The sequence below is a fragment of the Theropithecus gelada genome, chromosome 2, assembly GCF_003255815.1.
Source record: "Theropithecus gelada isolate Dixy chromosome 2, Tgel_1.0, whole genome shotgun sequence".
In the NCBI taxonomy this organism is placed as follows: domain Eukaryota; kingdom Metazoa; phylum Chordata; class Mammalia; order Primates; family Cercopithecidae; genus Theropithecus; species Theropithecus gelada.
Window position 1 is genome coordinate 45,692,849 of NC_037669.1, and position 20,942 is coordinate 45,713,790.

The 20,942-nt window shown below is 48.3% G+C and overlaps 1 protein-coding gene across 3 annotated transcripts in view; it reads right to left on the reverse strand.

Annotated features, from left to right (window-relative positions):
- The window catches only part of SLC41A3 (solute carrier family 41 member 3), a 93,172-nt gene that overhangs the window by 13,900 nt on the left and 58,330 nt on the right, over window positions 1-20,942 (reverse strand). For all 3 annotated transcript variants that reach the window (XM_025375413.1, XM_025375410.1, XM_025375412.1), the window contains 3 exons: window positions 14,316-14,387; window positions 7,145-7,289; window positions 3,583-3,729 (listed from right to left, as the gene is read on the reverse strand). In XM_025375413.1, the coding sequence (XP_025231198.1) occupies window positions 3,583-3,729; window positions 7,145-7,289; window positions 14,316-14,387 (364 nt within the window). The remainder of the gene's footprint in view (window positions 1-3,582; window positions 3,730-7,144; window positions 7,290-14,315; window positions 14,388-20,942) is intronic.

The following is a 20,942-nucleotide window of genomic DNA, read 5'->3' on the forward strand; positions in this document are numbered from 1 at the left end:
TCCAGAGTCTCACATGTGAGCCTATGAAATCAAAACAAGCTATCTGCTTCTAAGATACAATGGTGGTATGGGTATAAGGCAGACATTCCCATCCAAAAGGAAGAAATGGACAAAAAGACCAATAGGCCAAAACCTGAGAGGGCAGACACTGGGGCTTATGACTCCAGAGTTTTCTCCTCTGACTCCATGCCAGGCATCTTCTACACGCTGGTGTGGGGGTTGAGGCTACCAGGCCTCTGACAGCCCCCTACCTCCAACCAGGGCTGTGCTGTGCTCAGTCCACCCAGCTCTCCCAGGCTGAAGTCGCATACTAACAGCTCTGCAGTCCTGGGGTCTTGGTGGGAGTCCTGCTTCCATGGCTCCACCAGATATTGTCCTGGTGGAACTCTCCGGAGCAGCTCTAATCCCACATTTCTGCTTGGCACTGCTCTAGTAGGGGAGCTCTGCAGTGGCTCCAGCCCTGAAACAAGTCTTTGTCTGGGCCCCCAGGCTTTGGACAAAATACTTCCAAAACTTGGTAGTGGCTACTAAGCTTCCAAGGCCCTTGCTCTCTGCAAGTCTGGACAATTAGCAGCACATGGACCTAGGTTTAAGACTTGTACCTTCTAGAGCGGCAGCATGAGCTGCACCCGAGCCATGTGAACCATGGCTGGGATGGCTAAGGAGCGCTGCGCTGGGATACAGGGAACAGAGTCCCTAGGTGGCCCTGGGCAGCAAGCTCATGCTCTGGGCCTGTCCCCTGAAACTACTCCGTCTTTCTAGGTTTCTGGGCTTGTGATGGGAGGGGGAGTCAAGAAAAATCTCTGAAATGCTTTTGGGCCATTTCCCCCTTGTCTTGACTATCAGTTCCGGGCACCCTTTCAGCCATGCTAATCTCCTTAGAAACTGGTGGCTCAGTCACATCCTTGGATTCCTCTCCTGGAAACTCATTCTCTACCACATGGCCAGGCTAAAAATTTTCAAATTTTTCTGCCGTTTCCCTTTTCTCTAGGAGTTCACCAGGTAAACCAAAAATAAAATTCTAAGCTCCATCTCAACTATCTGAATGAACTTCCTCCTCAGCGAGGGCACTCTTTTTTTTTTTTTTTTTTTTTTTTTTTTTTTTTTTTTTTGAGACGGAGTCTCGCTCTGCCGCCCAGGCTGGAGTGCAGTGGCCGGATCTCAGCTCACTGCAAGCTCCGCCTCCCGGGTTCACGCCATTCTCCTGCCTCAGCCTCCGAGTAGCTGGGACTACAGGCGCCCGCCACTGCGCCCGGCTAGTTTTTTGTATTTTTTAGTAGAGACGGGGTTTCACCGTGTTAGCCAGGATGGTCTCGATCTCCTGACCTTGTGATCCGCCCGTCTCGGCCTCCCAAAGTGCTGGGATTACAGGCTTGAGCCACCGCGCCCGGCCCGCGAGGGCACTCTTAAAATGGAACCTGAAAGACTGGTTCAGGCCATGACGGGGAGTGGGGGTCAGACATGCCTCATTATCCCTCTCTGGCATTTACATCAACACAGACTTTAAGTCTGATAAGAAGCATTTTATAATCTCTTCTCTCTGAAGCCTGCTACCTGAAGGCTTCCTCTGCAAATAAGAACTCTGTGTCCACAATCCTTTTTCGTAACACAGACATTCCTTTCTATTGATCTCAGGTCTTTAGATAAACTCAACCAATTGTCAAAATCAAGTGTGTTGTTTGCTTCTTTGTTTAGAGTTTTTATACCCCCTATCTTTTCCTGGGCTTTCTGTGTCTTCCTTTTGTTCTTCCCCTGGGCGGGCCTTTATCTATGGCATGTGCAGTGGCCCTGCCAGCACTTGGGAGAGCTGCACGTGCAGTGTGTTTACTGAAGTGGTGCACATGCTCAGTAGGGGCAGCTCTCACAGGTCCAGCACTCCAGAGGAAGGTCATATACCAGTTAAATTTCACCATCTTGTCCTTTCACTGCACATGCTTGAAACCCTATCGGGTATTATGGCTTGCTAACTCCAGGTGTCTTCTGTCTGTTCTAAGACTCCTGTAATTCCAGGCACCAGTCCTGGCCGCTTATTATCTTAGAGGGATGGTTTTATGCCTGCCTGTCTGTTACTCAATGAGTACCAGACAGCTCTGGGGTTCCTCCCTTGTCCTGCTCATTATTTCAAGGGGACAGATTTATAATTCCCTTACCATAGCTTGACCACTGCCCAACACTCTTGGGGGCCCTCTCTCCTGCCTTGCTCATGTCTAACCACCTATTTTATGACTAACTTTAGAGTCTACCTGAGCCCAAAACTTAAGAACAGCTTAGGCCGGGCGCGGTGGCTCAAGCCTGTAATCCCAGCACTTTGGGAGGCCGAGGCGGGTGGATCACGAGGTCAGGAGATCGAGACTATCCTGGCTAACATGGTGAAACCCCGTCTCTACTAAAAATACAAAAAACTAGCCAGGCGTGGTGGCGGGCGCCTGTAGTCTCAGCTACTTGGGAGGCTGAGGCGGGAGAATGGCGTGAACCCGGGAGGCGGAGCTTGCAGTGAGCCGAGATCACGCCACTGCACTCCAGCCTGGGAGACACAGCGAGACTCCGTCTCAAAAAAAAAAAAAAAAAAAAGAACAGCTTAGTGGGAGCATAGATTCAAGTGCCCTGGATATATACTTCAATTAGTAGCAGTTACAAATGGGATTTTAAGGATAAAGGAAGAGGCTGTTCCTAAGTTGTTCACCAATAATTTATATTAAAGTAACATAAGCTATGGATTGGCTATATTATTGTTCATTGTAACACAAATTCCAGGTACATGAAGATAATGGGGGAGGCAGTTAGGAACAAAATGCCTTTAAACAATTGCCCAGGTATGGATGTGGGGGGTAGGACTAAAGCAAACACCACACTTGATTTTTCAAGTCGCCCACAACTCTCTTTCAAGTGTACTCTCTCTAATAAACTCTTGCTTTGCTTAAAATAAATTCTCTCTCCTGCTTTAAACCTCGCCTGTGTTTGAAATCTTTCCTTCCAGAAGACAAAGAACTGAAATTGCTGCAAAGTTGCCATTCTGGAGTTTCTCCAGATAGCTGGACTCACCGCTGGTAACAATCTTCTCTGGATATTGTTATTTAAGGTTGACATCAGTAACACCCTACTTCTCAGTATTAAGTTTTTGCTTTAGTCTACTTGCTTATAGGGAATACCAGAAATTGGATAATTCATAAGGAAATTTCTTATGGTTGTGGAGGCTGAAGAACCCAAGGTCGAGGGGCTGCATCTGGTGAGGGCCTTCCTGCTGGTGGGGGCTCTGCAGTCTGGAGGTGGTGCAGGGCACCACATGGTGTGGGAACCGAGCGTGCAGCTCAGGTCTCACCTCCTCTTTTTATAAAGCCACCAGTCCCACTCCCATGACAACTCATTAATCCATTAATCCATTAATCCAATCACCTTTTGAAGGCCCCACCTTTCATTACTGCCAAGTTAGAGGTTAAGTTTCCAACACATGAAATGTGGGGGACACATTCAAGCAACAGCACATGGGCTGGATGCAAAAGTACCCTTCGGCCTCAGTGGTGACCTGTTCCAGGGCCCCTCCTCCATGGAGCCTTTGTGTCTACAGAAGAAGACACTCCTTACCTTTGTGTCTGTAAAAGAAGCTGCTAACCAAAGCCAGAATGGACAGTGTGATGAGGTCTCCCAGGCTGGCTGCAATGGGCGTGGCAATGTTGTCTGGGTTGACCCCAAGCTTTCGAGCACCAATCACTATACAGATCATCAGCACCCCTGCAGAGAGAGAGGAGAAAGAGCAAACTCAAATCCCAGAGAGACAGATGGCTCTGAGCAGGCACAGCAGCACAGGATGGGGGCACTGAGTCAGGAATGGCAGATGGCAGGGAGGCTCTCATTAACTTGCCTCCCTCCACCAAGGCCTTGATGTGAAGCCAGGCTGCCTTGACTTTCAGAGCTTCCCACTACACTGGAGGCCTGAGAAGGCTGGGAGAGTTGGACTCCACTTAGTGACCTGTGCACATGATGCTAAGGAGTGACCTGTGGCTCCCGAGCTCCCAAATCACCAGGAACCACAGAGACAGGCAGCCCACAGCCCCATGCTGCATGGAGGCTGCTCCAAAGATGCTCGGAGCAACAGGTCCCCCGGGGGTGAGCTCATGGCCTCCTGTGTTTACTGGCATCCTCTGAGAAGCAGACACCAAGATGGAATCAGCTGGGTAAGAGGTTCATTAGGGACTAGGCCTGTGAGGGAAGACAGGGAGGGCGGGAGGGAGCTGGGAGCACTGACGGACATCGACACAGGCAGGGCGCAGGGGAGGGAGGCAGGGAAAGTGGGGGTACATCTGAGACTGCACTGCGTTTCTAGGTGCACTCAGCCAGGCTGTCAGAGGCACACTCGGAGGGCCCTGTGTCTCCCAGGAACAGTCCTGTGCTGGGAGCTTGGTGGTGCTGTCCGCGGTACACTGGGAGGCACATGCAGTGGTGGCGGATTTCGGGGGGCAGTACTGAAGAGGTGAGGCTCACGTTTCCGTGGCCACCATGCCTCCGAAGTCCTCCTTCCTGTTCAGACTGTGCTCTGAAGGGGACTATCACACATGATCTCCTAGTCCCCATCCACAGCCTAGGACTTGACTCAACAGACTCTCACTTGGCTCTCTAAGAAGATACTCTGTGTTGTGGCTATTGGCATTTTAACACTTTACCCAGGATCCTGTAACTCTAAAAACAATTACAATCACCACCTGATGCCATCCTCAAGCTGCCACTACAAGCCGGTTTGTGCCTGGCCTGATCTTGTGAACAAGTCACAGCCCTGTGTCTCCTTCTGAATGCCAGATATAAGTGAATCTGAGTTTGCACGCTGAATCAGTGAGCTGGGGACAATCTTGCAGGGACCATTTAAAGGAACACCAGTGGTTTGGGGATGCCTATTGAAAACCACTACCCTGAGGCTTGTGTGACAGCCTCTTCAACATTGCCTGGTGAGGTAACCGCAATGCTTCTGAACAGTCACAGACAATACAGATTTTGCTTATGTTGCTAAGCTTCATCCCATCTCCGGGGCCCCAGTTTCCCCTTCTGTAAAATGGGGAGCTGGGAATGGTATTCTCTATAAGCCCCTGCAAAGACAGGGCTGGCCTTCTGGACTGTTAGACTGTGTTGTTTTCAGGGGACTTTATGCTGAGGGTCTCCTGGACTCCTCTTCTCTGGAAAGTCTAGCACATTCATCCTGCCCTATCCGTGGACCAGGCTGGGTCATGGCATCCACCATCTGTCTATGCCTGTGCAGGCTGTGACTAGGAGCCAGCCTCAGCCAACATCCTGAGTAGGGACATGTGGTTTGTAAACTTGCAGCCGGGCTTTGGCACAGTCCTCTTCTGGCCTACACCCTCCACGCTGGCTCCATGCACTGGCACAGGAATGGGGCTGATCAGCTACCTGGTAGGTAGGAATGAGAAACCTCAAATAGTCCACATGGGTAACCGACAGCGAGCTGAGCCCAGAGGGTACTGACTGAGCAAGTAGGTGGGGGAATGGATCATAATAGGTTCAATTATGAAGTTATCAACTTTTCCTTCTTTCATTGCACCAAAGCAAGACATGTGGTCTGCAGGATTCACACAGATACATGACCCAGGAGAGAGCTGGAGGAGAGTCCATTCATTTAGCTAACATCTGCAAGCTGGTTATAAGCCCGGCCCTGGTTTAAGTGATGACAATAACCAAAAGGCTCTGTTCCCATCAGTGGAAATGCCTGTCGGGTGTGGGGAGAGACAGTACACAAGTGTATGAACACATCATTTGAGGTGAGGTGAGTAAAACAGGACATTAACGTAAAGCACGGCTGGAACGAAGGTCACTTTAGTGTTCGTCAGAGGAAGCCTCAGGACAAAAGCGACATGTGGCACTCACTTTAGTGTCCTGTATATTCACAGCTTATTGTCTGCCCCTGAGCTAGAATATAAAATCAAAACACATTTTGTTGACAGTATATCCCCAGCACTACATGGTGCCAGGCACACAGCAGACACCCAGCAACAATTAATCACCAATGCACAATGATGCAGCGTGGCCAATGTGCGGTGACTGCTTTCCCCGCACGTGTGTGAGTCCCAAGGAAGGACATATGTCTGCCCACATTTCTGTCTCACATGTGCTGCAGATACATGTTAAGCATCAGCTGTGTCTGGCATGAGAAAGGAGCAGCAGACAGCAGATAGAAACTACTGGGTCCCCACTCTTGAGGAGTTGACACTTTAGCGGGAGGCGAGGCAGAAAGATGATACAACAAGACAATCTGAGCTACACAAGCAGAGCCGGGGCACACGGGAAGGGGAGACAGGAGGTGGGTGCATGTGGGAGGGTGGTGCTGTGCACTCAACACTGCTATCTCCCCAACCCACACATTGAAATCCTCGCCCACAAGGTGATGGTGTTAGGAGGTGGGGCCTTTGGGAGGTGAAGTCATGAGGATGGGGGCCCCACGAATGAGATGAGGGCCCTTATGAAAGAGGCCCCAAAGAGCTCCCACCTCTCTCCACTGTGTGAGGACAGCGAGAAGGGCCAGCTGCAGCCTCCAAGGGAGCAGCCCTGAGGCCAGCCCCGTGGGTGCCCAACCTTGGGCTCCAGCCTGCAGCCCCGTGAGTAGTAAATGTCTGCTGCCACCAAGGTGCCGACTGGGGGCTCTGTCACAGCAGCCACAGTCTCCTCAGACAGGTCAGAAAGGCCTCTCTGAAGACATGAGATGGAAGCTCAAATCTGTGCCTCGCCCTCAGGACACCTGCAGCCTCCAGAGCCCATCACAGGCCTGTGTGTAAGGTCATGCTCAATAAGTGTTTAAAAACCAACAGGCTGACTGCACAGATGAACAAGCCTGCTGTGTGCAGGTGTCAGGCCTTGGCATGGGAGTGTGACCAGCTGAAGAGATCTGAAGAGCAGGGACAGGTCTTTACATAGCAGAGAGCAGAGGCGAGTGGTGGCAGGAGCGGCACACACCCCTGCCTGGCACAAGGCGGGCCACGAAGACCCAGCTGGCTCGTCCCACCCCGCCAGTGAGACCCCTGAGCCCACCATCAGTCCCATTAGCGGTGGGACTCACACCCCAGAAACTGAAAACACAATGAGCCCTGAGACGGGACCTCAGAGGAGCAGGGGGCAGGTGGGAGCTCACAGCTAGGGCATGGCTCACCCAGGGCAAAGGCTGCAAGGAAGGCAGTGAGGACACTGCTGGCACACAGCAACTCCACCTTGGCAACATCCACTTCCTCTCGAGACACCACGCCCAACAGCAGTGCAGCCACAGCAGCCAAGAGCCCCACGACAGTGGCCTGCACCTGTTGGACAGAAATCAGAAGCATGAGTGGGGGGTCCCTGGGACTACAGCCACACTCCCTGCCCTTCACACCTCACTCACTGCAAGGGGCCAGGTGCCACACGCTACTGCCTCCTTTCCCTTACCCTAAAATCTCACAGGCCCTCAACCCAGGAAAAATTACAACCACACCTCACACCTGCCTTGAACCCAACTCCCCTGAAACCATGCTGGCCACTTCTGCTCCTTTGCTGGGCGCCACCTCCAACAGCAGAATCTATTTTTCCACCTTCTGCTCAGGATTTGGTCAGGGGCCACCTGGTCTCTTGCTGGCAACTCCACTCTCACTGGTCTGAGCAGAAGTGCTCTGCAACTCCCAGCAGCGCAGACAACACACCTCACTTGCCATGTGGTGCACCCCACAGCACAGAGCAGCCACTTGGGAGGACTTCACACACTTTTGGTCTCTCCCTTGGCATCCTGCTCACACCCTCCCCTTCCAGGCTCTGTTCCCGTCTCCATCCTGCCGAGCACACACCACAGCCTGTGCCAGGAGCTGCCCTGATCTGGACATCAACACTGGCACCTCTAATCCAAAATGCTGACCTGGAAATGTTATTAAAGAAGGACACAGAAACAAAGAGCTCCACCATGTACAGAGAGAAGAGTGATATGGTTTGGCTCTGTATCCCCACCAAGCCACATGTTGAATTGTAACCTCCAATGTTGGAGATGGGGCCTAGCAGGAGGTAATTGGATCATAGGGGCAGTTTCTCATGGTTTAACATCACCGCCCCTCCTGTCCCCCGCCCCTTGGTGAAGTCATCAGTAATTGTGAGTTCTTATGAGTTCCACTTGTTTAAAAGTGTGTAGCACCTCGCTCCTCTCTCTTGCTCCTTCTTTGGCCATGCGAAGTGCTGCTCCCCTTTGCATTCTCCCCATCCTTGGAACTTTCCTGGGGCTTTTCCACAAGCTAAGCAGAAGCCAGCATCAAGCTTCCATGCTGTACAGCCTGTGGAACTGTAAGCCAATTAAACCTCTTTTGTTTATAAATTACCCAGTCTCAGATATTTCTTTATAGCACTGTGAGAACAGACTAACACAGAAAAGTGGTACTGAGGAGTGGGGCACTGTTATAAAGACACCTGAAAATATGGAAGCAACCTTGGAGCTAGGTAATGAGCAGAGGGTGGAAGAGTTTGGAGGGCTCAGAAGAAGACAGGAAGATAAAGGAATGTTTGGAGCTTCCTTGAGACTTGTTAATTGTTGTTTGTGACCAAAATTCTGGTAATGATATGGACAGTGAAGGCCAGGCTGACGAGGTCTCAGATGGAGATGAGGATCTTTTTGGAAACTGAAGCAAAGGTTCCTTTTGTTGTACTTTAGCAAAGAACTTGGCTGCATTATACCCCTGCCCTAGGGATCTGCGTAACTTTGAACTTAAGAATGATGACTTAGGGTATCTGGTTGAAGAAATTTCGAAGCAGCAAAACATTCAAGATGTGAACTGGCTGTTTCTAATAACCTATGCTCACATCCACGAGCAAAGAAATTATATAATGATGTAAAACTGGAATTTATATTAAAAGGGGAAGCAGAGAGTAAAAGTTTGGAAAATTTGCAGCCTGGCCATGTGGTAGAAAAGGCAAACCCACTTACAGGGAAGAAATTCAAGCAGGTTGCAGCAATTTACCTAAATAAAAAGGAGCCAAGTGCTAATAGCCAAGACAATGGGAAAAGGCCTGGAAGACATCTCAGAGACCTTATTGGCAGCCCCTCCCCTCACAGGCCCAGAGGCGTAGGAGGACATAATGGTTTCATGGGCCAGACCCAGGGCCCCTGCGGCCCTGCGCAGCCTCAGGACACTCCGTCCCACATCCCAGCTGCTCAAATTCCAGTCATGGCTCAAAGGGGCCCAGATACAGTTCAGGCTGCTGTTTCAGAGGATGCAACCTATAAGCATTGGTGGCATCCACATGGTGTTATGCCTGTGGTTGCATAGAGTGCAAAGTTGAGGCTTTGGAGCCTCTGCCTAGATTTCAGAGGATGTATGGAAAAGCCTGGATGTCCAGGCAGAAGCCTGCTGCAGGGGCAGAGCCCTCATGGAGAACCTGTACTAGGGCAGTGTGGGGGGAAATATGGGGTTGGAGCCCCCCCACACAGTTCTCACTGGGGCACTGCCTAGTGAAGCTGAGAGAAGAGAGTCACCATCCTCCAGACTCCAGAATGGTAGCTCCACCAGCATCTTGCCACCATCAGCCTGGAAAAGCTGCAGGCACTGAACACCAGCCCATGACAGTAGCAGACAGGGCTGAACCCTGCAAAGCCCCAGAGGCAGAGCTGCCCAAGGCCTTGGGAGCCCACCCCTTGCACCAATGTGCCCTAGATGTGAGACATGGAGTCAAAGGAGGTTATTTGGGAGCTTTAAAATTTAATGACTGCCCCACTAAGTTTCAAACCTGCATGAGGCCTGTAACCCCTTCCTTTGGCTGATTTCTCCCCTTTGAAATGGGAGTATTTACCCAATACCTATATCCCCCATTGTATCTTGAAAGTAATTAATTTGTCTTTGATATTACAGGCTCATAGTTAGAAGGCACCTGCCTTGTCTCAGATGAGACTTTGGCCTTTTGAGTTAATGCTGGAACGAATTAAGACTTTGGGTGACTATTAGGAAACCATGATTGTATTTTGCAGTGTGAGAAAGGCATGATCTTTAGGGGGCCAGGGGTGAAATTATATAGTTTGTATTTGTTTCCCCACCAAATCTCATGTCAAATTATAATCCCCAATGTTGGAGGTGGAGCCAGATGGGAGGTGACTGGATCATGGGGGTGGTTTCTCATGGTGACCCCTTGGTGCTATCATCTACAATGAGTGAGTTCTGCTGAGATTTGGTCCTTTAAAAGTATGTGGCACTACCCCACCACCGCTCTCTTGCTCATTCTCTGGCCACATGAAGAGCTGGCTTCCCTTCTGTCTCTCACCATAATTTTAAGTTTCCTGAGGACTCCTCAGAAGCTTCCTGTACAGCTTCCTGTACAGCCTGTGGAACCATAAGCTAATTAAACTTCTTTTCTTTATAAATTACTCAGTCTCAGATATTTCTTTATAGCAATGCAAAATGAACTAATACAAATAGCTAGTTTTTTAAAGCTAAAAAATGCTCCCCAAGTTAATCTATGTAATTCCAGTCAAAGTCCCAACAAGATCTTTCATGGCACTTCACAACTCATTTTAAATTTCACAGAAATGAGTAACTGTGCAAGAATAGCCAAGACAGCTTTGAGAAAGGTCAAAGAGGGAGTTGTGGCATATTCATGATCAATGTGTATTTTAAAGCTGAAGGAATGAGAGCAGTGTGGTACTGACAGAAACAAACAGATCAGCAGGACAGAACAGAGTCCAAGAATAGAACCACGAATATATGAATATTTAATATATAAGAATGTAATGATGAATATATAGTATGATAAAGGTGGCACTGCAAATCAGGATGGAATGGGTAAATATTAAACAGAGTAAGAAAAACTTATTATATATTACATATATAAATGTAATATATATTATACAGAATATATAATATATATCATATATGTTATATTTTAGGAAAATTCTAAATAAAATCTCAATATATGTATAGTATAAACCTTTTTATGCTTAAACGATATATATTAAGTTATATATAAAACTTTATAACTTATAGAATATATATGATATATAATATATGATTATATATATTATACATATACACACAAGTCCATTTATACACTGGACTTCATTACTCTAGACACTAACTAGAAAAATGTACAAGGGCTATGGATGGGCAACTCACAGAAAAGAAAATACAAACGGGTAACAGACGTGCATAAAGATCAACTTCTCTAGTAGTTAGGAAAATTCTAAATAAAATCTCCATTTGAAGGTATCTTATTCATTAGCAGCTGATGCTCTTCTTCCTCTTTTAAAAGGTTAAGTGCTGTCTTATTTTCTACTGGGGTCTCCCGTTCTGAGCACAGAGGCTGGCACTCACTCTGTAGGTACTTATACAGGCTTAGTGGACAGATGGATGAATGGACAGATGTGTGGGTGAATAGGTAGGTGGGTGAATGGGTGGGTGGATGGACCAATGAACAGATGGACAAATGGATGAGTAGACAGGTAGGTCGGTGGGTGAGTGAGTGGCTGGGTTGATGGATGGATGGATGTACAAGATATACTTTGTTTATTTATCAGATTAGGTAAGATTAAAATTTAAAAGGTTGATAATATAAAATACATATTGACAAGTATGTGAGAAAATGGTTCTCTTATACATTGAAGGGGGTCAATATTGGTACAGGAATTTGGGGGGAAACTTTGGCTATAATTTTTCTATATAGCTTATGAATCAGCATTTTCTCCAAAGAAACATTTGCATATGTGTACAAAGCATTCACAGCTGATATTTACTGAGTGATATCTGCCATGCTCAAAGTAATTTTTATTCAGTAAGTCATTAAGAGAAAAGTACAAGTCACAGAATTATGTGTATAAAACTTTTTATGCTTAAACAATACAGAAAAGCATATATATTATCTGTGGGCACACACATATATATGGTGAATTCAAAAAGTAGTTCAGAAGAATATTTTCAATGCTAATGAAATTGCTCAAATATTAATGGTAGGGCTAATTATGTAATACTAAGAAATAAAATAGTTTTTAGTCATTTTGGAGGGAAATCTAGAGCTTTGAACTGTTCACACCCTTTGAACTTGTGGGAAGTTATCTTAAGAATTTCATGCACAAAGATACTTCCAATGCAGTATCATCTTTCAAGTAAGTCAAAGGCTAGGAAGACCTCAAGGCCCCGCTCAGTGGCAGGGTTCAGGGAAGTGGGCAGGGCTGGTGCTGAGTGGACTCCCAGGGGACTAGCTCTTAGTGGCTCCCCTTTGGTCACTGCTGCCTCCCCACATTTATATAACAGAATATGCTGAAGTTCTTAAAAAGTCCAATGAATAAAACTTATTGCACTGCTGATGATTCAGAGTTAATTAAGCTTTTTCAAAATGGAGGAAACAAAATTACATTCATGCTAGGATTAGGACTATATGCCAAGCCAGTGCCTGGCCCTGAGCAGGGCTTCATAAACATATGCTGAGAATCAATTATGTGGAAATGTGCATCCACATGGACAAAGATTTTATGGAAAACAGTAAAGTACAACCAGTGTGACTTGTAGTCGAGGCATTTATTACCTGCCCCTTGCTAGACCTTGTGTTAGAGGCATCCCCAGCATCTCACTCAACTCTGCAGTTCCTCGGCCACAGGGCATGGTGCTAGCCTGTGAGACTTGGCTCAGCTGCAGACAGCAGACATTTAAACACACAACTACAACCAGGGCAGCTGCAGCAGCACGCATAAGGCACCAAAGATGTAAAAGGCAGAAAGAGATACACCTGGTGTCAGGTAGGAACTTACACCTGAGTGGAGCCTTTAAAGAGCTTCAGGGGCAGCTGAACTAGAGGAGAAAGGCCCTTCCCAGGAGAGATGCTGAAGGTACATGGCAGGGAGGTGCGAAGGGGTGGGGGCTGGGCAGGAAGCTGGTGAGACAGCGCGGCCAGGCCCACAGTTGGACGAGGGGAGCCAGTGAAGGAGAGGAGGCATAACTGACTTTGGGTTTTAGAAAGGCCACCGGGGTGGCCAGGAGGAGCTGGAGGATTCCTGGCCTGGTAGTGGCTAGAGCAGTGCAGAGGTCTGCCATCATCTAGGCGGGGTGGGGGGGAGGGGAGGGGGGGAGGAGGAGGAGGAGGATGATTCATGCACAACTCGGAGGCAGAAGTCTCAAAGGGACTGCATGCTGAGAAGCAGCTGGGGCGACTTGGTTTCTGGTGTGGTTACTGGGAAGGACCATCCACAAGGCACACCCTGACAGGACAGGGTCATGTCCAGGTGCCAGCCAGATGCCACACTCCGACACGGCGACAACTTCACAACACCCCTGCACAGGTAAGGTGAAGTGACTTGCCTGAGGCCCCTCAGTGGGCTGATTCCCAAAGTGAGCTTTCAACCATCAGACTAGACTGAGTTGGGGACTTTAGCAGAGGTGAGTATGGGAAGAGAAGATAATGAGGCCAGACTTGGCTGTTTTGGGGGTGCCTTGGGGATAGGCAGATGGAGATGCCCTGTAGAGTTAGATGTACTGGTTCTGGAACCCAGGTGAGGGATAAAGTAGGTATCATCCTAACTGATGGACAGGGGGAGTCAGCCCTGATCAAGGCTATCCAGTGGATGGATAGACGATGGGCTGCCTGATCTCACGGTCCATATTCTCAGTGCTGCCACAGACCACCCCCACCCAGAGATGCCCAGAAGGTTCTAGGATAAAGCTACCTCCAGTCTATGTCCAGGCCCAGCCTCTCCTCTTGCCTCTCAGCCAATCTCTTCCTCATCTCCCCCTGCCTTGGGCCTCCTAACTTAGTGACACTCTGTGGCAAGGTCCCAGGAAAAAAGCTTAGCAGAACTGGGACCTGGGAGAAGGATGTGTGAGTGAGAGGAGCATGAAGCAGCTAAGGGGTTAAGATGTCTCTTGCAGGCTGAGAAGGACCAGGCAGAGAGGCAGGAGCAGAGCCAAGGGAGGATTTCCAGGCAGGAAGGATCCACAGATGCCCAGAAAAAGTAAGATCACATGTAAGAGGCAATCACAGGCTGCCTCAGTCAGGGGAACACCTGTGGCCTGGGAAGCACAATTGGAGGAAAGAGAAGCCTGTTAGTACTGTGCAGGCCATGAGACAAAGAAAGAGCAAGTACAGGTGAGTCTTTCAAGAAGTGGGGCTTGGAAAGGAGGGAGTGGGGAAGCTGGAGGGACCCTGGGTCTGCTTCAGGTGGGCTGAGCCTCCAGAAGCTGCGTGAGTGTGGTCTATTGGATATGGGAGGGACAGGTAGCTAGCTGTTCTCAAAGTTCAGGCCAGAGTGCAGAGTCGAGAGCTCACTAGGCTTCACCCTTCCCACCTGGGCAAGCCTGGCTGCAGATTCAGAAGGGAGGTCGGACAAGGTGGAGACTCACCTGGATGAGGGCCAGGTTGCTGCTGATGACTCTGTGCTGCTCCTGGGGGTCATCAATTTGTCCAGTGTTGGCCTAGAATGAAGAGAAAAGGACAAAGGTAGGACTGGTAGGCCCAAAGCCAGGTCAACCCTTCCTGGAAAAGGCAGTCTCTCTGGGGAGAAATCAACGAATACCATTTCATCAGCGTCAGAAAAATTACTCTGCTCAGCTTTCCAAACAGCGAACTGGCCTTCTTATATGGGGACTGGGGAGAAACGTTAGGGCACAGACCCCTTTGAGAACTGGATGGGGGTCATGGACCAGTCCTCCATGACCGTGCAAGTATATGACTGCACACACACAGCGGTACACACAGGCACACATAGCCACGCACAATGCATAGAGGCACACATGCATGCACACACACAGGCATGCATGTTAGCAATTTCAAGGCCATTTCTAGCTCTCAAACTCATATGCAGACCTCAGTCAAGGCCTCCTACTGTGAAGCCCAGTCTGTGGCCAGGTCCCCCTGCCACCTACAACACCCTCCTCTACCCTGAAGCTAGCCTTATCTCCAATGACCACCAATCCCCTCAATGTCACCTCGGCAAAATCATCCCATTTAAGGAACACATATAAGTCTCTCTTCTCTTAGGATAAAAAAGAGAGATCATAAATACGACTTTCTCCTTTAAAAATGGTTTTTGGCTCCTAACAGCATAACAATTACCAACAAAATTCAAGACATAAATAAGAAAAGTTTTCAAAGCAAATATATTTTCCTAGATTCCTTAAACTCAGTTCATTAAGTTCCTGAACTCCAAGGAGAAAAATATAATAATACGTCTACTACTAACACTTGATAATTCATTTTCTTTTCACAGAGAAGGGGAGCCTTTTTGTCTTCATGACTGACGTCTGGGACACAGCACCTGACTGTGGGTAGGCTTAGTCCACTCTTGTTGAGTAGATACAACACCCACCGCAGGTGTCCCTGTTTGAACAGTAAGGGAAGGAGGCAGGGCAGAGACGCAGCAGAGCCCAGGGCGTGATGAGCACGCATAGCCAATAACTCACCCCCTCTTCTGCTCTGCAGCTGCACCGTGTGTTCACTGGGACCTAAGTGTGCCTGTCTGCTGCTTCAACTCATGTTTTCTATTAATCATCCAGCTCCAACCTGGGTGCTGATCTTATCAGATAAGGGAGTTGTGCTGGTCCATATGATTTCTGAGTATGAGTCAGAAAAGATACTTTCTCAAAATATTTATCATCTATAAAACATTTATAGCCTGTACAGCCCACATGGCAGCCTGGCCCTTGCTATGTATGTGAGCCTGAGTCCATCCCTGGCGTCCAGGAGCACATCACTGAGCGAAGGCTGCACAAAGCAGGAAGTGAGACCAAGATGTAAAGCAGTGAGGGCAGGAGGATGAGGAGCTCAGACATCCACAGAGGTGGGAGAGAGAGACATGGGAGGGGAAGAAGTATGGCAAGATGTAGGGTGTAAAGGGATTAAGATTTCAGAGTGTCCAGAGTATTTCAGGGCCAGGGTGGCTGAAGTGGACTGAAGGTGGCACTCACTAGAGCTGAGCCGTCCAAAAACTTGGAGGCTTGGGTTTTGGATGAGTCATCCCTGTGACTCAGCCTATGACTCAACTTCCAGGATGGTGGTGGGATTTAGTACAGAGAAGATCACCGAACACTATGTTTCCCAGGACTGTAGGGGACTGACTAAGCTGGTGATGAAGAGGGAAGGAGGTGAGATGGGACAGACAGGAAGCAGCATGCCAGGCCAGCAGGAGCCACGGGAGCTGTGGGTTTGGGTGGAGGAACACAGACCACTGCCTAAGAGAAACAATCCTGACGCTTGTCAAAAACAGCAAAGAGGACCTCCTCCAAGACTACTGCCATGAGGGAGAAAGAATGAAGTCAACGCTGAGCACTACAGGGATAACTGAGGGTGAAGAGCCAATGTGCAGGGCAAGGGAGCCAATGAAATTAAGTGTATTCAGTTGGCTATCAAGGATGGGGGGAGCACCGTGATCAGATACCAAGAGTGGAGAAGAGGAGCCTGGCTGGATATCAGGGTAGGGGATTTCCAGTAAACCAGCTTAGCAGGGCTCTTCTCCAGAGCAGAGCCAGCAGGCAAGTGGAGAAGACAGCTCAGAGAAGCCTGACTTGGGTTTGGTCAAGGAAGGAGTGTTTGTCACCACCCACAAGGGGGCTCTCGGGGAGCAGGTCTCCATTAGGTAGGGACATTTTTCTGCCCTGGAATGGAGGTCCTAGAGTTATCAGGGGAAATAGCTGCAGGCATGGGGCCAGTCTGAATAGGGATGAAGAGTTCAAAGAGAAAACCAGTGGGAGGCAGGAGCATTTATGGAGAGCAACCCAGATTTTCCTCAACAGACAGATTTCACAGAGGCCCTTCCTCAATGTGCATTTAGATTTCATTGATTTTTTAAAAAAACTTCTTTGAATCTGACAATTCCAGGCTTCTACAAAAAATCCCACAGGATCCTGTCTCCGTTCTAGATTTTCTAAGCCTTTCCTTACTGTCTATGTAAAACAGCCTGCTTTCACCAAGTTGGGGTGCCAGCGCTGGGTATTCTCCATGCATGCCTCGGGCCTGCTCTCCCCTCCACCAGCTCTGGGCCTGCGAGGCTGCCCTGTGAGGATGGCATCAACAAGCTCAACACACCCCCCTTGCCCTTTCACTTCTGGTTGGTTCTGGCCAATGGGGAGCCAGAACCGCACTGGAGGCCCAACAGTGAGTGAGACTGGGGTGTGTGACCATTGCACCCTTCCTATGGGGCAGGGGCTGTGATCTTCCACCTAAACCCACAGCTCCAGTGGGTTAGCCTTCACCCACAGCTACACGCACAGCCCCAACCCCACCCGCCAGGATCTGGAAACGGCCTTTCCTCCCTCTGCCCCTTGAGAACTGAAGTGATACTCACTCCCTGTGGGTGTGAGTCCTGGGGTGCTTTGCCGCCTCTTCTTGGTTTCCTGAGTGAACCCTTCCTGAAACTCTGCTCACTGCCCACTTGTATGTCCCCTCTCTCCTACCAGGATCCTGACCTATCCAATGACTCACCTCTTCGGAAGGACATTTAGCCCACTCACGTAATTTGTCATTACTTTCTGTATTTTTTTCTAATAACAAAATACACTTACTAGATTAAGACGAAAGATGGAACATCTGTTTTGCTATCCTTATTACTTTCTGTATTTTTTTTCTAATAACAAAATACACTTACTGGATTTAAAAAGGAAGATGAAACATCTGGTTTGCTGTCCTCCTTTCCAGATTGGGGTAAGACAATCTTTTAACATTTTATTTGGGAATAATTTTAGACTTCGGAAAAGTTTCAAAGTCAACAGAGAGAGTTCCTACATACCCTGCACCCAACCTCTCCTGATAATACTTACATAACCTGAGATAGTCACGCATATGGTTTGGATGTGTGTCCCCTCCAAATCTCATGTGGAAGTGTGATCCCCAGTGTTGGAGGTAGGATCCGGTGGGAGGTGTCTGGGTCATGGGGACAGATCCCTCATGAATAGCTTGGTGCCCTTCTTGTGGTAATGAGTGAGTTCTCACTGAGTTCACATGACAGCTAATTGTTTAAGAGTCTGGCACCTCCTTCCTCTCTCCTCCCTTTCTTGCCATGTGATGCCTGCTCCCCTTTGCCTCCACCATGAGTGGAAGCTTCCTGGAAGCAGATGCTACCACTATGCTTCTTCTTGTACAGCCTGTAGAGTTTGGAGGGCTCAGAAGAAGACAGGAAAATGAAGGCAAGTTTGGAACTTCTTACAGATTTGTTAAATGGTTTTGGCCAAAATGCTGATAGAGATATGGACAGAGAAGGCCAGGCTGATGAGGTCTCAGATAGAAATGAGAAAGTTATTGGGAACTAGAGAAAAGGTCACCCTTGTTACACCTTAGCATAGAACTTGGCTGCACTGTGCCCATGCTCTAGGGATTTGTGGAAGGTTGAACTTAGGAGTGCTGTCTTAGGGTATCAGGCAGGAGAAATTTCTAAGGAGCAAATTTCTAGAGACATGGTGTGGCTGCTTCTAACAACCTACAAACAGATGTGGGGGCAAATGAGTGACTAAAAGTTGAAACTTATATTTAAAAGAAAAGCAGAGCATAAAATTTTGAAAAATTTGCAGCCTTGCCTTGTGGTAGAGAAGGAATCAAAGGGGCCTAAAGAGCAACCAGTGGCTAGAGAGAAAAGGGAACCAGTGCTGATAATCAATACAATGGGAAAAAAGCCTTGAGACATTTCAGATTTTTGAGGCAGCCCCTCCCATCACAGGTCCAGTGGCTTAGGAGGAAAGAATGGTTTTGGGGCTAGGGCACCGCTTCCCTGTACAGTCTTGGGACACTGCTTCCAACATCCCTGGCTGTTCCAGCTCCAGCCATGGCTCAAAGGACATCAAGTACAGCTTCGGGTGCTGCTTCAGAGGATGCAAGCCTTATACCTTGGTGGCTTCCAAGTGGTGTAAAGTCTGTCAGCACATGGAATGCAAGAGTGAAGGAGGTTTGGCTGCTTTCACCTAGATTTTAAAGGATGTATGTGAAAGCCCGGATATCCAGATAGAAGCCTGCCACTGGGGCAGAATCCCCACAGAGAAACCCTAGTAGGGCAGTGCCAAGGGGAAATGTGGGGTTAGAGGCCACCTAAAGCCCCCACTGGGCCAATGCCTAGTGGAGCTTGGAAAGGAGACCACCACCCTCCATACCCTAGAATAGGAGAGCCACTAGCCAGCTTGTACTGTGTGCCCGGAAAAGCCACAGGCACTCAACTCCCACCATGAAAGCAGCCACAGGGGTAGAGAAGTCCAGAGGCCTTGGGAGCCTACTGTTTGCACCAGTGTGCCCTGAACGCAGGACGTGGAGTCAAGGGAGATCACTATGAAGCTTTAAAATGTAATGCCTGTCTGCTGGGCTTCAGACTTGCATGGGGCCTGTTGTTTGTTTCTTTCAGCTGATTTCTGCCTTTTGGAATGAGAATGTTTACCTAATGCCTGTACCACCATTGCATCTTGGGATAGGAGTAAATCACTCACAAGTGGAAGAAATGTGTTGGGTTTCAGATGAGACATTGGACTTTTGATTGAGTTGATGCTGGAATGAGTTAAGACTTTTGGGGACTACTGGAAAGGGATGATTGCATTTTGTAATGTGAGAATGAGATATTTGAGGGGGCCAGGGGAAGAATGATCTGGTTTGGATATTTGTCCCTTCCAATTCTCATGTTGAAATGTGATCCCCAGTGTTGGAGGTGGGGCCTGGTGGGAGGTGTTTGGGTCATGGGGGTGGATCCTTCATGAATGGCTGGGTGCCCTCCTCATGGTAATGAGTGAGTTCTTGCTCTGAGTTCACATGAGAGCTGATTGAGTCTAGCACCTCCTCCTTCCCTCTCTCTTGCTCCGTCTCTCACCATGTGACACATTGGCTCCCCTTCAGCTTCCACCATAATTGGAAGCTTCCTGAAGCCCTCACCAGAAGCAGATGCTGACACCATGCTTCCTGTACAGCCTGCAGACTATAAGCCAAATAAACCTCTTTTCTTTATAAATTACCAAGTCTCAGGTATTCCTTTAGAGCAACACAAATGGACGAACATAGTCACCAAACTAAAAATTGAACACTGGTACAACACTAGTAACTAAACTATGGAATGTATTCATATGTTCCCAGTTTTCTCACTAATGTCCTTTTTTATGTTCCAGGAATTAAATCAGGATCGCCCACTGCATTTAGCCACAGCTCCTGAGTCTCACTGTAGAAGAATACAAGTCAGCTATTTTGTAGGATGTCCCTCAATTTGGGTTTGTCTGAGGCTTCCTCATGATTAAACTGAGATTGTGGATTTTGAGGTAGAAGACCAGTGAGGTGAGGAGAATTCACTGTGCACCCTGTCACAGGTGATAGCGAGACTCCTCACCAATGCTGCTGACCCAGGTCACTGCCGAGGTGGCATCTGCCAGGTTTCTCCACTGCAAACACTATTTTTTTCCTTCCTATATTCTCAGGTAGAAATGAGTCGTTAGGTCTTGCCCACACTCAAGGGGAAGGAATTAAGCTTTAGCTCCTCTAAGGCAGTATATCCAAGATTTGAGGACATATGTTAAAACACCCAGAGCAATCCACACATATTTAAAGGAGATGCTTTGAGGCTATGCAAAGATCCTTCTCTTTAAAGTCCCACACTCTAATAATGTATTAAGGGATCTTACCTGTGGATATGTGTACATACACAGGTTAGCATACATATATACGTTTCCTAATTCAGTGCACTGAGAGGAACTAGAAGTGGTGGCATCCCAGGAGCAACAAGTACACCCACTGCCCAGATCTTGTTTGCTAAATTCAGTTCTTCAATAAAAGAGCCAGCTTCCTTAGGAAAATGGCTCATTCTAGGGCCAGGGCAAGGAAAATACAAAGTGTGTACCTGGAGTATTTCACAGTGCCAAAAGGTAAGGGAGTGCCCAAGAGCGGGTGGGGCATGTCAGGAAGCAGGAGCCACCCGAGCTAGAACCATTTCAGCAACAGAATAAATATGAGCGCAGGCTTTTAACCTCAAGAATAAAGTAACTATCCATGCATCTATATACACCATAAATATCTCTCTA